This window comes from Mercurialis annua, linkage group LG4 (assembly GCF_937616625.2).
Source record: "Mercurialis annua linkage group LG4, ddMerAnnu1.2, whole genome shotgun sequence".
Classification (NCBI taxonomy): Eukaryota; Viridiplantae; Streptophyta; class Magnoliopsida; order Malpighiales; family Euphorbiaceae; genus Mercurialis; species Mercurialis annua.
The window spans coordinates 23,643,007-23,662,643 of record NC_065573.1 but is presented as its reverse complement, the minus strand read 5'-3'; the positions used below and the strand labels follow the sequence as shown (position 1 = coordinate 23,662,643).

The following is a 19,637-nucleotide window of genomic DNA, read 5'->3' as shown; positions in this document are numbered from 1 at the left end:
TCAAAATTCAATTTTGAGCTAAAACGCACTTTTTCCAACTTTTTTGTCCAAATCTCATTTTAATACTTACCGATAATCAATTTATCGACATTATTTTTATAAATACTAATTCCCGTCAAAAATATATTAAATTTCTATTTTCCGGGAATTAAAGCCTTATTTTCCAATTTTCGAGTTTAAGTGCAATTTATCCACCTTTTCATATTTTCCTTTTTGAGTATAATTCCATTTCATTTATGGAATTTTAATATTGAGATTTTCTTATTAAAATCTCAATATCGACCTACTCGGGTCTCTTTTTTTTATTTAATTATTTTCCGATAATTCCTTTTCTGGCTGCTTTAACTGTTTAAATTTAGACACGTTGCTTACTTTGGCAACGTCAGGCATACGGGGTATTACATTCTTCCCCCCTTATAAAAATTCGTCCTCGAATTTTCTTATAGCTAAATTATTTTATTCTGGTAAAGATTTTACCATCTCCTTATATTGTCCGCTTTATCACATTAGTGGCGTGTATGCTTGTCACTACAACTATTGCATAACTCCTGCGTTCTCACGTAACTGCTTCACACACACTTTCCGTTATAAACGGATCTCACTTATTATAGGTTGGAAATTTATTCCCGCCATCTGCTAATGTCTCGTTTGAATATGCTCATGTTCATCGTTCTTTCCTCATTACTCTGCATGTCGTATTTGTATTGTATCATACTTGATACAACCTTAAGACGTCCTTTTAATACCTTTATTTATTAATCAAAATCGTATTTGATTAATTTAAAATAGTTTAATTAAATAACTTAATATTTTAAGTTATTTATCCAAAATTGCTCTTCTGGTCAATTTTGACCCTTAAAATCACTTATATCGAGTAGCTCGTTTGTCAAATAAAATTGATAAACTTATAGACCGCAATGCTATCTCCAACTTTTATTTGAACATCGAGTCAAAATAATGCTCGATGAAGTCAAAAACTTGCGCTGAAACCGCCTTCTTGAGGTAGTTTTGAGACTGCACTTGTAGGTCTTATAGGCCGTTATTCAAGTCGATGAACCAAGCGTTTAAAAACGTTTAACTCTAAATTAAATTCAGTATCCTTATATTTTGCTATCCCGTCTACAACTTTCATTAAGACCAAATTCCCTTTCGACAATCCCTTAATGTCTGAAATCGTCCTCAAAATTGGCTACTAGCCATACTTTTACCCTTAGGTTAACTCATGTTTTTGGCTCATCTTTGAGCTTGAAAAACAACTAATCCAATTGAATAATGCCATGATTAGATTATCCAAATTTTATCTATGCAATATCATTTACTTATATCCATTGATTTTGATTTTAAAAAAAAACCACTGACGTTTCGGGGTCCGAAAGATAGCTTCATGAGCTAATTTGGAATTGCGTTATATCGTTGCCAATCCCAATATACCTTGCTTTGGAAATTCCTTCTTAACATCTCCACTTAACATGCATTTATATTGTTCATACTAAGTATAAGGTTTATCCTTTATTTTATCTCGCATCTTAGTCCTTGATTTTCGGGTTACCATGTTTTTCTGGACCAAACAATGCGTAACTTATTATCTTACACTCGACTAACGTCGTTCCTTTATTTTCCTTTCTTAATCTCGATTTATCTCTCGATATGTTATGACCATTAGGCACTTCTTATTCCAAATTAATGTTTTTCCTTGTCCTTTAGTTGTTTGTATTCTTCGATATTCATGATGAATTATTATTCCATAATAATTCTATCGATTTCCTTTTAATCGTTTCTCAAATCTTAATCTTAATCCTAACATTTTCTTGTTAGGTGTTACTATTCTTGATAGTCTCTACCTTTGTTTCGCATCACATAAACTTCCGAGTTTATCGAAATCTAATGTCATCTTTCCTTGACGTTCCTCGTGTCTTTCACGTATCCGGTCATGTCTATGCTTATCTTTTCCTTTCACGTTTTTGATGCGACACTCTAACTTAATTATTTACTAACTTAGTCAACAGTTAGAATTAGACGATTATTCGTCTGATATCCTTATTAAAGCCTAATGGTATATAGGAAATCTTTCCTTTTATACCAATATCATACTCTGTGGTGTCCTAATATTGAATCTCATGAAGTTGAATACTCACTAAGCATTACTCCTTGTGTTTCACATCCATTTTTTTTTGTACTTCTTATCTCTCAATCATTTAACTTTACTCGTCTATATCGGATTGGTAGCGTCTTTACCATCGTCCGACGTAATCCTTTCTTTTTTTTTTATTATGTTTCTCGATTATATCATCGATCCCATTCCAATACTTCTTGATCCTTTGTCTATCTTAACCCAATGCTTTCCGATCTCCCTATCTCTTATTCCAATGTGCCTATTGTACATGACCTCTCTTGGTCCTAATGTACGCAAGACCGATAATTCCTTTATTATCGTCCATTTAAGTTCTTTATCTTTGTCTTATCATTTTCCCGATCCTCTTGCACTTTTGTTTTGATATTTCCAATATCAACTATCAATAGGAGGTAAAACTATTCCTCTTTCGAGCCTGTCGACGTATTACACTCTGGATCGTCCGTACATCTTTATATCGGACTCTTACTGACATCTAATCTATCAGTAAGGTCGATCTTAGGCTTATGTCGAACTCTTACATTTGACTCTTTTTGTTTGCGGCTATTCCAAATTCATATCCTCTTAACTTATTTCTTTACTCTTCATCTTAGGTGTCTTTCTGTCAGACTACCTCACTATGATCTGCTATTTCCCCGTTTGTTCTTATCGAGTACTATGCGTTATACACTTACTGTTCGATTCTTCTCATCCTTCCATGGTCTTTCCCGTGGCCCGTATGTTTTTCGGGTCTTTTATGTTTTCTTTTCTTTTTGATGCACACTTTCTATGTTTACCCCATCTCATTCCTGGGTAAGTACCAATCATAGGTGTCTCACTGATATCTTACACGTCTCGCATCGATAAATATCAATATTTTCTTATTATTATTAGGGCTCATTTCTTATATTGGGGTGTATTTTATCACATATATTCATTCTTGTTAGTCAAGAATCTTTTATTATTATTGTCGCAGGGCTTTACATCTGAGTTTCTTACAAAACAGATACATTTCAAACATTGCTGGTCGACCAGTCTTTCAAACTTTTCTTTCGATTCAAATACTTTTACTTTAAATTGTTTGAAAACATTGGTACAATTGTAGCTCAGAGTGATGACACCTCTCATCACTAAAGAGTTGCTCGATAAAATCACGTTTTCTTTGATGTTTATACAAATATGATGCATGATCTATATTTTTGAAAATCATTTTTTTTTATGCATTCCTAACGTGATCATGATATGCCATATGCGATGTCTGAGCACAATTGCACTATTAAAATCATAAGATTTTTGTATCTTTTTGAAAAATCGTAAGTCCCTTCAGATTACACACTCTGCGACATAAATGGCTTTTCATTATTATTTATTGGGGTTTATTATGATTTTCGATTATTGGAATTTTCGTCATCCTTTAACACTTATCTAAGTGTTTTATGTCAATGCCATCCTCTTTTAGCATTGCTCAACAAATATTTTGTTTCCCCGTCTTCGATACTCACCCATCTTCGCCATCTCAATCATATTCTTATCTCACGTAGTCCTTAGGCTCACGTGTCAATCTTTCATAGCGTACTTTCTTTAAAATCGTTTACCATCCTTGTGGTAATGGAAACGTAATATAGGGGATTACATTTCACGCTATATATATTATGTATGTTATGTATTTTATGCATTCTTAATTTTCAAGTATCGTATATGTTTAGAATAAAGTCTATATGCGCAGGTTTCTCAATCTATCTCTATAGGCATTATCCTAACAATACACAATTCTATCAATGCATGCCATATCAATCGATCACAAAATAAACAAAGCAATACAAACATTTCAATCACATAAACATGTTTGGCACATAAGCATAGAAAGCATTTCGTACTTGAGGGCGTCTCACTGGACTCACCCTTCTCGGGTCGCAATGCCACATCCGCATCCTCTAGCGCGTCTAGCACTGCCTCTACCTCTATGCATAATTGCAGGGTAATGCCAAATACTAGGAGCAGTACTCCTACGAAAAGGGAATTTCGGTCTCTCACGTCGAAAGAAGAAAGGTGGAATGGAATCGTCATTCCACTCATGATCGTTGGCTATCTGACGAGGTCTAGCGAATAACATTCCAAAATACTCAGGTGCATCGTTGTATAGCTCAACAAAGTCGGGTCCTAAATTCCTAATGTACCGACAATTAACCTCTTCTGATGCTTCCTCTTCAGATGGGTTTTCCTCACTCTCCTTACTAACTTCCATCTCTGGGAAAATGGTCCCACTTCGAGTTACAAAAGATCCTTCAATGTCTGATAAGCACTTGTTCTGGTGTATCTCCGATAGTCTGTCAGTATTTACATGAAATTCATTTGATAAATAGGAGACGCTTCCTCCTCTTCTGATACAGCAAGTAGCTGAGCTCCATTTTGCCCAGATATGCTGAACAGGAACAATTCTTAATCATGTGATACTGTCCAAATCACTTTTTACAATATCCAATAATTTAATATATGATATGCACTATCTAACTTAAAGCTTGACTAACTATCTAAGCATATCACAGTCACTTAAACACGTAAGCAATCTCACACACACACGTTCTACTCGGCAATATCCAGCTTATACCATCTAACAAAATTCAATCAAACATATATAGTCAATAAGGCTCGACTCTATACGCTGCAGTAGTTCCTAGGTACTTAAGGTCAAACAGACAGTTTTCATAGACTGGCAGTGGTAACTGGACCAACTGCTCTGATACCACCTTTGTCACGACCCGAAATCTCGAGCCGCGACCGGCGCTAGGGAATGGGAATTGTAGTTCCAAAACCCGTAGCAAGCCTGAAAATCGCTAAAACTTTTTCGCAAATAACAATCATACAAAGACTTTACAAACGGAAGCATTTATATACACTAGCAAAACATTACAACTTGCTCGGGCCTATCGTTTCTGTACCTTGTACGTACTAACCCGGCGTACAATACTAGTGTTACATACACCTCACGGGAATTTACCTCCGTGGAATAAATATGACAATCGTAGCCAAAACAAACATAAACACATTGTCAACAACTGTAAACAAGGAAAAACATATTAATTTACTAGGCTACGACACTAGTCAAACATTATACTACTGCAGCAATTATGGAAGTCGGGACTGTACATAGCCAAAGGGACTTCCGGTCAAAGACGGACTTCTAGCCAAGTTCAGAATCTAGGTACCTGAAAACACACTATTGGGGGGTCAGCTATTAAGCTGAGTGAGTTATACTTTACTTACCATATTATCAAAATAAGCATCGCATTTAAAACATTTTTTAAAATATATATATACAATCACATTTTCAAATAATTCCAACATATACAATCACAGCGATTTGCAAACAATTCACTTAAGACAAGTATTTGATCCGATCGAAACCTTAATCTTAAACTCCTTAACCTCTCTTAATCCGTTTCATATTCGAATCATATCGTCCGAGTGGCCGGGTCCCGAGATAGTTCGACCGAGTTACCCGCTACCACGTGGCATAGTCCCGAGATAATTCAACCGAGTTACATCATGCCACTACTTAATCCCAAGTTGTGGGTCCCGAGATAGTTCGACCGAGTTACCCACCAGATACGGGTCCCGAGATAGTTCGACCGAGTTACCTCGTATCTGCCATAATTATAATCCTCCTTTCCGATACCCAAACATATTCCATTTCATAATTATAAATATGATCAACATTTAATGAGCTCATATCAAACGTATCTATGTACGAATATCTAGACTTTCATAAACTCCGGTGATCACACGGCCTATTGACGCCCAATAGGTAGCTCGTTTCTTCGGATCATATACAAATTCACATTGGCAAATAATCATCGATGTCATATACAAAACAATACAATCAGCCCTATACAAAACAATCATTCCATAAACAAACAATTCAAATATAATTCAATCCAATAAGAACAACTCAATAAAATCAAACAATATAATTTATGCGATGCATTTAATAATAACAATAATAATAATATATAGTATATATGAAATAATTTTTAATACGATAATAAAAGTGAGTAAAATATACTCACCGCTTGCTATCCATAATCTTCGATAATACCTAGCGATCTCGCGTTCTGTAAGTTTCGGATTCCATTGGTAGTCGCCTCGTCAAGTCTACACAATTTCGATAATAACTCGAATTAATTACAATCTAACTATAATTAATTAATCCAAAACTAGGTTTCTAGCCAACTTCGGCTATTGAAACCGTTTACTTAAAACAGTCCGACCACTAAATAAAATTGACATTCTTAATGTTCAGAACGTCGCCTACAACTTTCATTTAGGTCTCGGACTGAGATAAGTACCCGAAGGTGTCGGAATTTGGCCCCGAAGTTAACAACTTAGGGCTGTCCTAAATTTCAAAACTGCTATGCGCGACATAATATTCTGATTTATTTGAGCCACTTAGAGGCCGAAATAGCAGAAACTTATACTTAGACATTTATAGACGACATCCTTAAGTTTCCGTACCAACAAACGGAACTTAATTTGGAGCTAAATAGCTCGAGATATTGCCCTTGCAACATGGCTGTTTCGCAGCGTAAAATTTCCAGCAACATCGTCAAATTCTCAAGTTATCTCTTTAACGTTTCGGTCGACTAAAACAGCCTATATACTCAACATTACACCAATTACTACAGCCTTTAATCATGTCATTATCACCACCTTAAACTCATTAAAATCTTAGTTCAAAGTTTAATTCAAAACAGTTTTTATGTTACGCTCGAAACTAGTTACGTAACACTTAGCATTTGCGTCGATTTTAAGCGATACAACCATCGGGGAAGGGTGGCATCAGCCCCCACTTCACTATCTCTCAGCCCTCCCCTGTTTTGGCCAGGGAGGGGCTGCTCCAGCCATGGTGCAACGCACCATGGCTGCTGAAACGCAGCCCCACCGTGCGAATCACGGTGGTTCATTACTTCCGGCCATCAAAACCCCAAAACAACCACCAATTCATCTTCATCCTACATGAAATCCTAACATACACCATACCCATACATATGACAACCCTCATATCTCACAACAAAACATCAAACTCAGCTCATAATTAATAATTCATGCCATAAACCATCCATTCTAACTTATTAATCATCATTTTAAAGCTTTAAATCATCATCAATACTAAGCTCAATCTAAGCAGAATTTTTACAGCAAAACCCTAACCAATAGCTGAGATTTTTACCTTGATTTGATGATCTCAATCAGTAGGTATCGTTTTCCTCTTTCCGTTGCCGCAAGAATCACTCCAATCGGATCAAAAACGAAGAAGTTATGGAGTTTTGAAAATTTTTTCATGTTGATTTCTCTAAGGAAGGAGATGAGCTCGTTTTTGGAAGCTGAAAATGGAATTATTCTGAGTTTAAATCACATAAAATAGGCTTTTATATTAATGGCAAAGTATCTCTTTTAATCCTTAAAGTTGCCACCTCCATACCTTTCAATTTCCAACTTTTCTTTCGTCCAATTTAACCCATTAATCGCTTAATCATTTGATCTTCATAAATTTCATATTATTTATGTCCAAATAAATAATATCACCTTAATATCTCATAATTCTATTTCCGTAAGTTTATTTTAGCAATTTCCGGCTAAAAACACTCAAAATTCAATTTTGAGCTAAAACGCACTTTTTCCAACTTTTTTGTCCAAATCTCATTTTAATACTTACCGATAATCAATTTATCGACATTATTTTTATAAATACTAATTCCCGTCAAAAATATATTAAATTTCTATTTTCCGGGAATTAAAGCCTTATTTTCCAATTTTCGAGTTTAAGTGCAATTTATCCACCTTTTCATATTTTCCTTTTTGAGTATAATTCCATTTCATTTATGGAATTTTAATATTGAGATTTTCTTATTAAAATCTCAATATCGACCTACTCGGGTCTCTTTTTTTTATTTAATTATTTTCCGATAATTCCTTTTCTGGCTGCTTTAACTGTTTAAATTTAGACACGTTGCTTACTTTGGCAACGTCAGGCATACGGGGTATTACAGGTTGATATTTAGTTTTATAGACTATTAAATACATTTCACTTAAAAAAGGTATTCAATTTGTATATTACACTAAATCTCAAAATTTTATCAATATAAAATGTCAGTTAAGATTGGAAAGATCAGTAAAACAATTTTTATAAAAAAATGAATTAAGATAGTTCAATTGATATAGGTTCACAGCAGGTTAACATCAGGTTGATTTTTGATTTTATATACTGTCAACTACAATACAGTTAAAAGTGATATTCAATTTATACATTACACTAAATTTTAAAATTCTCTCATTTAAAATGTCATTTAAGATTGTAAAGAGTAATAAGACAAATTTTATTAAAAATTGAATTAAACTAGTTCAGTTGATATAAGTTCACATCCGATTCATATCAAGTTGATTTTCAGTTTTATAAACTGTTAATTACATTTCACTTAAAAATAGTTATTCAATTCTTAAAATTATAAAAAACTGAAATACGAATGACAAAATAGAAAATTGGCTTGAATCCAAATGTATGATAAAAGATTTATTTGATGGAATAAGAAAAAGTAAGGCATAAGCACATATATAATATCTGTTATTGACTTGTGCTTGGAATCCTGCGTTAAGTAAGTGAAGGTTTGATTTGAATTCCATTATTCATCTTTGTAGTATCAAAGTTCAGTTTGTGGTGTTAAATCAGGTTCACATACGGTTCACATCAGGTTACTTTTCAGTTTTATAGACTGCCAATTACATTTCACTTAAAATAGTTATTCAATTTTTATAATAGACTATATCTCCAAATTCTCTCTATATAAAATATCAGATAAGATTATAATGATCAGCACGACTAATTTTATATAAAAAAAATTAAGATAGTTCAGTTGATATAGGTTCATATCAAGTTCACATCAAGTTGATTATTGGTTTTATAGACTATTAAATACATTCACTTAAAAGAGATATTCATTTGAGTCGCAAATTTAATATCCTTAACTGTTAGATCAAACATCTGTATTCATCTGAGTCGCAACATCAGCAAGATATTAATCCTAGTAGAAGTTCTAACATCACTAGAGCAACCATGAGCTTCATAATTAGCAACATTATCTGCTGGAGCATATTAAGTATGAGCAGATGGTATGACATCAACCTTCTCCAAAATCGTAGGCTTAAATAAAGAACCGTCACCATCAATTGCGCCTTCATTAACAACCTTGTTATCGGCCGCATCGACATGTCCAATTCCAATGAAGCTAGCATTAAAGTTTTTCTTCTTCAAACTATCCTCAGCAGGCAACTCAACTTTTTCTCCTTTCACAACACTTGATGTCTACCTACTACCAAATAGTTGTTATTTTTGATTGATAACCTGCTTAACAAAATACAGTTCATATTAGGTTCCAAATGCATAATCTGAAATAGCAAAAAGTTAGATATTATTAACTTTTAAAACTAGCTTAGATTCATCATATAAAATGGGATCTTCAGGTGTTTTACCAGCAGTATACGTCTTATCCCTATCTCTACCATTCTAATTTTAATTTAAAATGCAAACTGTCATTTTCAATATAATACAAAATCAGCAGTGTATGACAGAAAAATACACTAGATACTCAAATTGAAATTGAAACATAAAAAATCCTAATGACAATAAAAGGAAGTTAAATCACTGGATTAAACAATAAATTAAGAAAATAAAAACTTGAAATTAATTACAGCAAAAATAAAAATCATGATCATATAACAGCATGAATAGGAAAAAACAAACAAAAACACAAATGCAAACAAATACTCAATCAATTTAAGAGAAATCATATAACTTACAAACTTTAAACCCTACAAATTGAAATTAAATTGTGTATTATAACCTTAGCTATGAACTGATTTGGTTCAGGGACTGAATTTGAAATCCCTTTATGCTTCTTATGTGGCCTTGCGACATCTTCCGCATGTCCCTTATTAAGAGACAAAGAAGATTGGATAATCGAAGGTTCACTGGACAGTTTGTTGCTTCGCTTTTGTTGTAACCTTTCGTACTTCAGCCTTCTTCTTCTTCGTTACTTTTTTCTTCATGGAGGTAGTTGTTGTTGGAGCTCGTTTTTCTTTAGCAGTACGAGTAGCAACTATTTTTAGGGCTAGAATAAATGAAGTTAGAGTGAGATAATGGAGTGAATGAGAAAGCTTGGTTGAGTAGTAGAAAATTAAATAAAATCGCAGATGGAAGAAGAAGAAGTGGGACAAATGTTTAAATAAATGAAGAACACAATAAGAATGTGGACTAGGGGTAAATTAGTAACATATATTTTAAAAAGGTAGAGGTGAAAAGGAAATCTTAGAAAAGGGGGATTTTTGATTAAAATATTTTTATGAGTCAATAAAGTAAACTTTTTGAATTTTGAGGAAATATGTGACATTTTCTCTTAATAATATATCTCATAGTCTTTTTGGCCAATCTCTTTAAAAACCTCCCACCTTTTAGCCCAATTCAATTGCACTCTCACGTTGTAAAACCACCAAATATACTAAAATTACGATCTTTCACTTTCAAATTGCACCCTCAAATTTAAAAATTCACAGCTTTTGATTTCAATTACACTCTCAAGCATCAAATTGACCTTTTTTCTAATATTTAAAATTTAGCAAATATTTTAAATAGCCCTTAATGTTATTATTAAAATAAAAATACTATCTTCCCTAAAAAAATTAAATTAATAATAATTAAATTAATATGTACTAATATTATGTTGAAAAAAAACAAACTTACCTCCGCTCTCGTTAAAATTCAGCGTTCTTTTTCCGTAAAACTAATTTAAATCTAATTTGAAATCCACATTTTTGTTATGTTGAGGTGTCTTGTTCTACTATGTTTAGAGCGGGCGGTTAGGTGCGCATTGCGCGGGGGACATTTCCTTCGTGTGTCAAAGAATCTTCTGTGGTCCCAAAAATCTGTTAGACGTGAATGTTATCCGAGTTATGATTCTCTGTTGAATCATAGATCGAGCGTTACATCTCGACCGACCCGCTTCATGAATGTTCTGAGGTCCGAGTTATATTTCTTCGTATAATCATAGATCGAGCATCATGCTCTTTTGCTTGGCACAGCACCTCTGAGCTGTCTTTCAGTCCGACATTTTTGTATTTGTTTAGGTAGATCTTTAGACTATATCCTGGGTAGCACCGACTGAGATGCTATGTTGTGCATGGTATCTAAGTGATGGTCTGGTTATTCGTTTGACTTAGTAATATTTTTTTTAGTGAAGTTGCTTCGCCTCTAAGAGACGTTATCCTCTAAGAAACGTTATCACTCTGTTATCAGTTACTATTTTTAAGCTTATATGTTGTTCTATTATGAATTAAATTATATTACATCATGTCCAAATTATAGATATACCATTATTCAAATTTTCAATCCAAATATCTTATAAATTGCAAAGCGACATCATTTATAAACCAATTGCAGAGTACATAGCGATCAAGAAAAAAACATCTAGTACTTCTAGTCTCAAACCCATGTTAATTAAAAGTACACAATTAGAAATACTTAATATTTATTTCTTATTCAACTTGTAAATTTATTTACGGCAGCGCAAACGTATCCAGCAGGAAGAGCCTTGCCACAGGTATGAAGCAACAAATCAACAGCAACATTAAGATTGACGGGCACCGGCAAGCGCAAGATTTTATCTTTAATACCAGCGCAAATGCAAGCAGCAGCATTAGCATCAGCAAGAGGGTCGAGAATTGCACAGCATTGAACACTTGGTGTAATAATGCCAAGAAAATCAGCACATAATTTGATCTTTGAGTAGGCGCCACTAGGGCAAGTTGTGGCACCAGTCGTTATGCTGAAGCAAAGCAGGCTGAGCGCGAGAAGAAACACAAGTGAAACTTGAGTTTTTGACACCATCTTACGTTGTTGTTTTTTCCCTCAATAATTGGTTTAGAAATATGTATACCTAAGGCCAAATGTTGTAAAAAGGCCAAACTTTTCACAAAAGTTTCATAAAAGTTCTGACCTTTCAATTTTGTCGATTTTGGCCAAAAACTGATTATTTGGTTTCACAAAAGTTCTGACCTTTCAATTTTGTCGATTTTGGCCAAAAATGTATTATTTGGTTTCACAAAAGTCCTGACCTTTCAATATTTGACATGCCACATAGGCGCCACATAGGCGTCACATAGGCAAATTGAAATCAAATTGAGAGTTGGCCACAATTGAAACCAAATAATTTGTTTTTGGCCAAAATCGACAAAATTAAAAGGTCATAACTTTTGTGAAACTTTTATAAAAAGTTTGGCTTTTTTACGATATCTGGCCTATTTCTAAGCTATGCGACGGTGTTAATTTAAGGGTTATAGGCAACAAAAGTCAATTAGTTGATGCCATGTGCATGCACGTCTTTGGGACTGAGGCCTAAGCCCCCCTTTTTAAATACCCTTTTGATTTTTGTAAAAAATATTTTTATGTTCTTACAATTAATCTTTTAAAATATATTTTTTCATACAGTCATGTTCCTCAATACTAAATTTTTTAGTTCCACCCCTCATGGATAGATTTTTGTAATTTGACTTTCGAAATTGACAGACTAGCTAATCGTAGAAATTATGAACAAACAAATCCTATTCTATTTCAAACCAATTATTTTGTATTGATTCGTTACATGTATCAATTATATGTCCCTAGCTGTATTTTCCATATATTAAAGTTTCTTGCTGAGATCGTGCAAATATAAAGCGAATCTTTTTCTTTTATTAGGAGATGGACATAGTCAATGTGTTATGAGTTGTCATATAATTCCAAACCAAATATATTAACAAAATCAAGTTACATAAAATTTAAAGACAATAAACAATAAATTTTCCAACATTATATATTTGTAATTCACAAAATGTTTCATTAATTTCTTTCACCATCTCAATCAAAACGCTAAAAAATGGCCAAAACTCTTAATATTCTCATATCCACCGTACTCATTCTCTTATTCATTTCCCCATCACAATCTCATAGTTTCTCAAAAAGATTATCTCCCAATGCAATAGGCCTCAAAAAAGAGAAACTAACCCACCTCCATTTCTACTTCCATGACATTGTCTCAGGCAAAAACATCACCGCAATCCCTATCACTAAACCCGCCACGAACTCTTCCACGCTATTTGGAACTATATTCATGGCCGATGAGCCTTTGACTGCGAAGCCCGACATAAACTCGAAGCTTATCGGAAAGGCTCAAGGGATGTATGCATCGGCGTCGCATACCGAAATTGGGTTGCTAATGGTTTTTAACTTCGTGTTCACGGAAGGAAAGTTCAACGGTAGCACATTAAGTCTATTAGGGCATAATGCGGTGCTTTCCGGCGTCCGAGAAATGCCTATTCTTGGTGGAAGCAGAGTTTTCAGATTTGCTCGTGGGTATGCTCAGGCCAAAACACATACCTTTGACCCCAAAACTAATAATGCCATTGTGGAGTATAATGTTTATGTTTTTCATTATTGATAATTCATGAATGATTATTAATTTGTTTAATTAATAATTGATTTTTTTTTGCGTGTTTCTTTCTAGTTTTTTGTTTTCTGTGATGTAATGTATTTTTATATATATATTATGTAGTATTTTGAGTTTTCTAAAGAAAAAAATGAATTCACATATTTAAAACTATATTGGATTTATTAAATATATTGTAAACAAATTTGACAGTCTGATTCAGCAATTTTGTAGTTTATATCAATTATATCCGAACAACAAATAAAAAAGATGAAAGATCTAAACATAAAATATATTTTAGTTTTAATAATTTTATTTTTATGATAAAATGGCCCATAACTGAAGAAAAACTATAAAATTATGTATTTAATTTTATGAAAATTTATTTGTTGTTTTTTTTATTATTACTATAGATATTTTATAAAAACATTCTCTAAATATAGACTAATTTAACATAAACATAATTTAATATATATCTTGAATTGTATCTTTATTATATGGCCTAATAAAAACAAAATAAACTTATTTATTCATAACTATAACGTCTTTGTCAATTTGTCCTTCATTTATTTGATTTATGCCAAATATATCCAAGCCTTGAATATATTTGGATATGTTAGGCGAAATCAAATAAGTCTTGATATATTTAGCAAAAAATAAATAAATGTCGCCGAATTAAGTTGACAAAATTCAAAAATTATGATATATTTAAAAAAAAGTTATAACTATGGTAAATAAGTTCTTCTTTTAATGATGATAAATTTATTTGGGGATAGTTTTTTTTTAATACGTTATTACTATGATTGGGTGACCCATTAGTGGTTAAATAAAATAATTATACAACGCAACGGTTGCGCCACGTCATTCATGCAACAAACTAATGAGGCGTTAGCCATGTGCAAATGTTTAATGATAAAAAAATAAACAATAAATAAAGATTTCCTATCGCAAATTATTATTGGTTTGTTGTAAAAATGACGTGCCACATCCGTTGTGTGGGATAAACACTCGGTTAAATAAGCCCTTGTGGATGACTGTTTTGCAGTATCATCATTTATTTTAGACTGGCTCACTCAGCTTGTTGAGAAGTCACATATTTTTGTAATTCTGACAATTTTATCAAGAGAAAATAACAAGAAAACTTATAAATCACAATTGCTTTTCACCAATTGCCATCTTAGATAAAGGTATTTCTTTGTTATCATTATTATTTCAATTAATAGCACAAAACTCATTTAGTTTTCATTTAATGCCATCTTTCTCAAACTTATATATGTCCAAACCTCCACACTCATTAACTGTTCCATCTTCTTACATATATATATATATATAGCTTCTATTCCTTTTGTGAGGTGGAAGTCACATGGCCGGCCAACAATTCTTTTTTTTTTTCCAACTCTGTACTACTTTTTGGATATTTCTATGATTTTTCATTTTAAAAATCAACCCCTCACAAGATATATTTTTTTATTCCCATAAAAAAGATGTAAACTATTTGTCATTTATTTTCACTTTTTTGATATTTATTTTCATTTAACTTTTTTGCGAGCTAATTAAATTATAAATTGGATCCATTCACAGAGAAAAATTAGTGGTTTCAATTTCAGTTTGAAGATACTGAATTTAGGTACCGAGACTTGAAAATATTTAGAAAACTCAATTAAAAAAAATTAGATCTCTAATGTGTTAAGTGGACAAATATGAAAATATAACTAGGACCCGTGGTATGCAGCTGCTGCCATTTTAGGAGTAGGATTTTTTCTAAAGCAAACACTTATTAATGTTTTTTTTATTATAATGTTACATTCTTATATTTAAGAGCTTAATTAAAGGTTGATGTATTAGATACATGCATGATATATTTATTAAGAAATAATCAAATATAAAACAAGGTATTTGAAAAATATATTTAAATAGATCATTGTCAAATTTTATATAACGGATATATCTCCAATATATATTTGATACATATCTGATACATTTTACGATACATATTTGATACATATTTGACCGTTCGAACTCTCTTTCTTGTTTTTTTATACGTCTTCTTATTTGTAGTTTTATTACATATATTTTTTATATATTATTTAACACATCTCTAATATATATTTGATGCTCATGGAATGCATCTTTGCTCCTTGATATAAATACTTGATACATTTCCGATACATTATTCAATACAACTCTGATACATAATTTATACATAATAGATACATTTTAAATGTATAATAGATACATCTTCAATACATAATTTATACATGATAAATACATTTCAAATGTAATTAATAGATACATGGTTGATACATAATTTATACATGATAGTAACATTTTTTACTTTATAATTTATACATGATAGATAAAAAAAATCACCTAATAGATACATAAATGATACATGATTTATACATGATTTATACAATTTTTACAATTAAATAATATGTCGTTGATAAATAATTTATACATAATATATTTTTTTTATTATATTTAATAAATACACTCTGATACATAATATACATGGTAGATATAATATTTATACATTGAATCCGTATTCGATTTGTATCAACTATACATCTGATGCATAATTTATAAAATTATATCATTTGTGTATTTTTATATTTTTAAAATTAATATTTTAAAATTTAAATAAATATATAAAAAAAATTATTTATTTTATTAAAAAAATGAGTACCCAATTCAGCAGCAAGCTGAATTGGGATACAAAATGAATTGGACCCAATTCAGCTTGCTGAACTGGGCCAATTCATACACTGACCCGCGCGTCATGCGCGGGTCAGTGTATTTTAATCTGGTGCACCTGCTCCAGCAGGTGCACCAGATTAAAATGCGTCAGCTGGCCTGATCAGGCCAGCTGGCGCGCTGACGTGACGCACACTGACGTCAGATTAATGGTACTGTTGAAATATTTTTGTAAAAAAATGGCACAGGTGAAATTTCTTATAATGACATGATATTATGTGAAAATAGAAGCTATTTTTTGGCAATTTTGTTATTTTCTCTTTTATCAATGAAAATTAGCCTTTGTTAAAAAAAAAGAATAATTGTAGGACCCGTCAATTCATTTAAATTTACTTTCAAATCTGTCATTTTTAAATAACTTTTCCTGGTCGGCGTCATTTGAAATGCTTCCTGAAATTATTAGATTTTAACTAAATTTAAGTACATGCAAACCCTAAAACAATTCATTATTCAACACATAACAACTGACAACTCTTCCTCGCGTAGCATGATCAAATATATATACACTCTGTTTGAATTCATTGACTTTCATACAGCAATTAGCATTTTTTTCCAACTTAGAAAAAATAGTTTTAAAATTCCGTATTTATGGATTATTAAAATTATTTTTCACATTCTTTAATTTTCACTCTGCAAAACAGAATAGTGGCCTGAATTTTATATACTCTTTTCTAAATCTGTCCTCCAAATAACGTCGGGCTGCAGTCAGGATTTTTTCATGTTCGCTAGATATTGTTTTGGCAAACAGCCAGTTCCTATGATATTCAGTTTTTTTTTATGTTATTATAAGATTTGTTTTCATGAATTTTAAAAAAGTTTACTGCAAAAAACAATTATGTCCGTCGTTTTTTTTCCTGGCGGGCATAATCTAGCTATTAAATTTCGATTATAAAAATAATAATTCGCCAATCATTTATGGCCTAGATCTATTGCACTTAGGAGGGTGCTCGTCTAAGGTCTCCCCAAGTTGGGAGAGCCAGAGCCTACGTTGTAATTTGTGATAGAGGAAAATAAAAAGATAATTATATCTCTAATAATAAGAAAAGTAATTTTGAAATCACTAAATGAAGAATTTTAAAATTGTTTTTCCCCTAAATGGAAAATGTCCAATAGTGCCAAAAATTCAAAACTGTGCGTTCTTCCTTTTGAAATTTAAATCAAATTTTTAAATTTCATTTTCTTTTTACGATTTATTCAATTTTTAAAATTAATTTAATTTTTTCCACGTAACATGACACACTGAAGTTTATCCAATTATACAGCATTCCAGTCATCGGTCTAACAGTGAAAAGTCTTTTTCTTAACTTTTTATAAATTCATCCAAACTTTCAAAATTTGTAAATCTATCCGATTTGTCAATTTTTTTTATTATAGTTTTATCCATTTTTTCAATTAATTTAATTATGTCAATCTTCCACTTCAGTAAAAACTGCTTCTTTTTTTAAACTGCCAAAAATTAGAAAATATAGATATAGATTTTGACTTTGTTTTTGATTTATTTTAAATTAGGGTTTTATATTTTAAAAAATGATTTTTGTTAATTACGGAATTAATATATAAAGTCAACTAAAATAGAACAATTATATTGATTAGGAAAAAATTGCAACAAAACTATCAACTAAAATATTTGGCTTTTTGGTAAGTAAATTCCAATGTGACATGCTATGTAGGCAAAATTAAATTGATTTTGAAAAATTTAATGAATTTGCAGCGAAAATACAAAATTAGAATATTTTTAAAAATTAAAAATTTAGTTTTAATCTTTTTTAATTCAAATTTAGTTTTAATTATAAAAACATATAAATGTTTGAATTTTTGACACTATTAAACGAATGGAAAATAGCCACAGATATTGACTAGAATTTTCACTGTACTATAGTTGAATTTCCACAATAGCTACCTACCCATAATATATACTACTATTATTCATTTTCTTCTCCAAATAATCTCTAAATATTTGTATTAATGATATAAATCTTTTCGTTTGTCTTTCAAAACTCAAATATTATACTTTATTCCAAGCTTAGGAATCGTGCACAGATCAACCAATTATTTTTCAGATCCAAACATATTAAATTACTGATACCATTCATATATATAAGTAATTCTCCAAGAATTTTCTTCATCATCTTCACAATGGCCGAAACCCTAATTCATTTTCTCACATCCACCGTACTCATTTTCTTATTTCTTTCACCAGCACAATCTCACAGTTTCTCAAAGAGATTATCTCCAGACACAATAGGCCTCAAAAAAGAGAAATTAACCCACCTTCACTTCTACTTCCATGACATAATTACAAGCAAAAACCCTACTGCAATCCCTGTCACCAAACCAGAAACAAACTCATCCACACTCTTCGGAACTATATTCGTGGCCGATGATCCATTAACTGTGGAGCCCGACATAAACTCGAAGCTTGTCGGAAAAGCGCAAGGGATGTACGGTTCAGCGTCGCAAACTGATGTTGAATTTTTTATGGTTTTTAATTTTGTGTTCACCGAAGGAAAATTTAATGGCAGCACTTTGAGTCTGTTAGGGCATAATGCTATATTTTCAGGAGTGAGAGAGATGACTATTGTTGGTGGAAGCAAAGTTTTCAGATTTGCTCGCGGTTATGCTCAGGCAAAGACACACACCATTGATCTCAAGACTAATAATGCCATTGTTGAGTATAATGTTTATGTCTTCCATTATTGATTATTTATGTATTTTGGTTTCTTGATTTATTTATTGCATGTTGTGAATGTTGATGACGTTGATTATATATGTAATATTGCCTTTTGTTACTTTTTATGCAATACTTTGAGTTTTTTATATTGTTATGTTTGCTTAATTTTGTTATCATTTAGTGCATAAACAAAAATTGTTGGTAATTTCTTTGCCTAATTCTCATAGGCAAAATGATTTCATCTATCATATAATTGAATGGTCTAATTATTTAAAAACCACCCACGTTAATTTTTTTATTTATACCCCGACGTTGGAAAAAACTGTTTGTACCCTTTTTGGGTTTTTAGGTTTCACCTCTACTCCAGATAAGAATACAATTAACGATTTAATTAAGTTGAGGATGAAAATATTAAAAACAGTACCTAAATAGAAGGGCTATGGTATATTTTTTCTGTTGAAAAAATATTAATAAGTCCTTCAACTTTAAAAATATTTAAATATTTTAAAAGAGTGAGCGTACATAAAAAGTCACAAAAACCAACAATCTATTGGTCAACGGTGAGCGTACCACATAATGATCGTGTGTTGAT

At 31.7% G+C, this 19,637-nt stretch overlaps 3 protein-coding genes and 2 long non-coding RNA genes across 5 annotated transcripts; 2 read left to right on the top strand and 3 right to left on the bottom strand.

The window, feature by feature from the left end:
• Window positions 1-4,980: 4,980 nt before the first annotated feature.
• Window positions 4,981-7,519, bottom strand: LOC130015373 (uncharacterized). The gene is made up of 3 exons (XR_008790525.1): window positions 7,338-7,519; window positions 6,178-6,262; window positions 4,981-5,327 (listed from the first exon to the last, which is right to left on the bottom strand). It is a non-coding gene; the product is annotated as an uncharacterized LOC130015373 (long non-coding RNA).
• Window positions 7,520-9,103: 1,584 nt separating this feature from the next.
• On the bottom strand, window positions 9,104-10,462 carry LOC126679448 (uncharacterized). The gene is made up of 2 exons (XR_007640866.2): window positions 10,006-10,462; window positions 9,104-9,506 (listed from the first exon to the last, which is right to left on the bottom strand). It is a non-coding gene; the product is annotated as an uncharacterized LOC126679448 (long non-coding RNA).
• A 1,234-nt stretch (window positions 10,463-11,696) lies between these two features.
• On the bottom strand, window positions 11,697-12,044 carry LOC126678464 (putative lipid-binding protein At4g00165). Its single transcript, XM_050373362.1, has one exon. It carries the CDS (start codon window positions 12,042-12,044, stop codon window positions 11,697-11,699), a length of 348 nt encoding a protein of 115 aa, XP_050229319.1.
• A 975-nt stretch (window positions 12,045-13,019) lies between these two features.
• LOC126678186 (dirigent protein 22-like) lies at window positions 13,020-13,697 on the top strand. The gene has a single exon (XM_050373080.2). It carries the CDS (start codon window positions 13,072-13,074, stop codon window positions 13,630-13,632), a length of 561 nt encoding a protein of 186 aa, XP_050229037.1. The 5' UTR covers window positions 13,020-13,071; the 3' UTR covers window positions 13,633-13,697.
• A 4,797-nt stretch (window positions 13,698-18,494) lies between these two features.
• LOC126678157 (dirigent protein 22-like) lies at window positions 18,495-19,163 on the top strand. The gene has a single exon (XM_050373046.2). It carries the CDS (start codon window positions 18,511-18,513, stop codon window positions 19,072-19,074), a length of 564 nt encoding a protein of 187 aa, XP_050229003.1. The 5' UTR covers window positions 18,495-18,510; the 3' UTR covers window positions 19,075-19,163.
• Window positions 19,164-19,637: the final 474 nt, after the last annotated feature.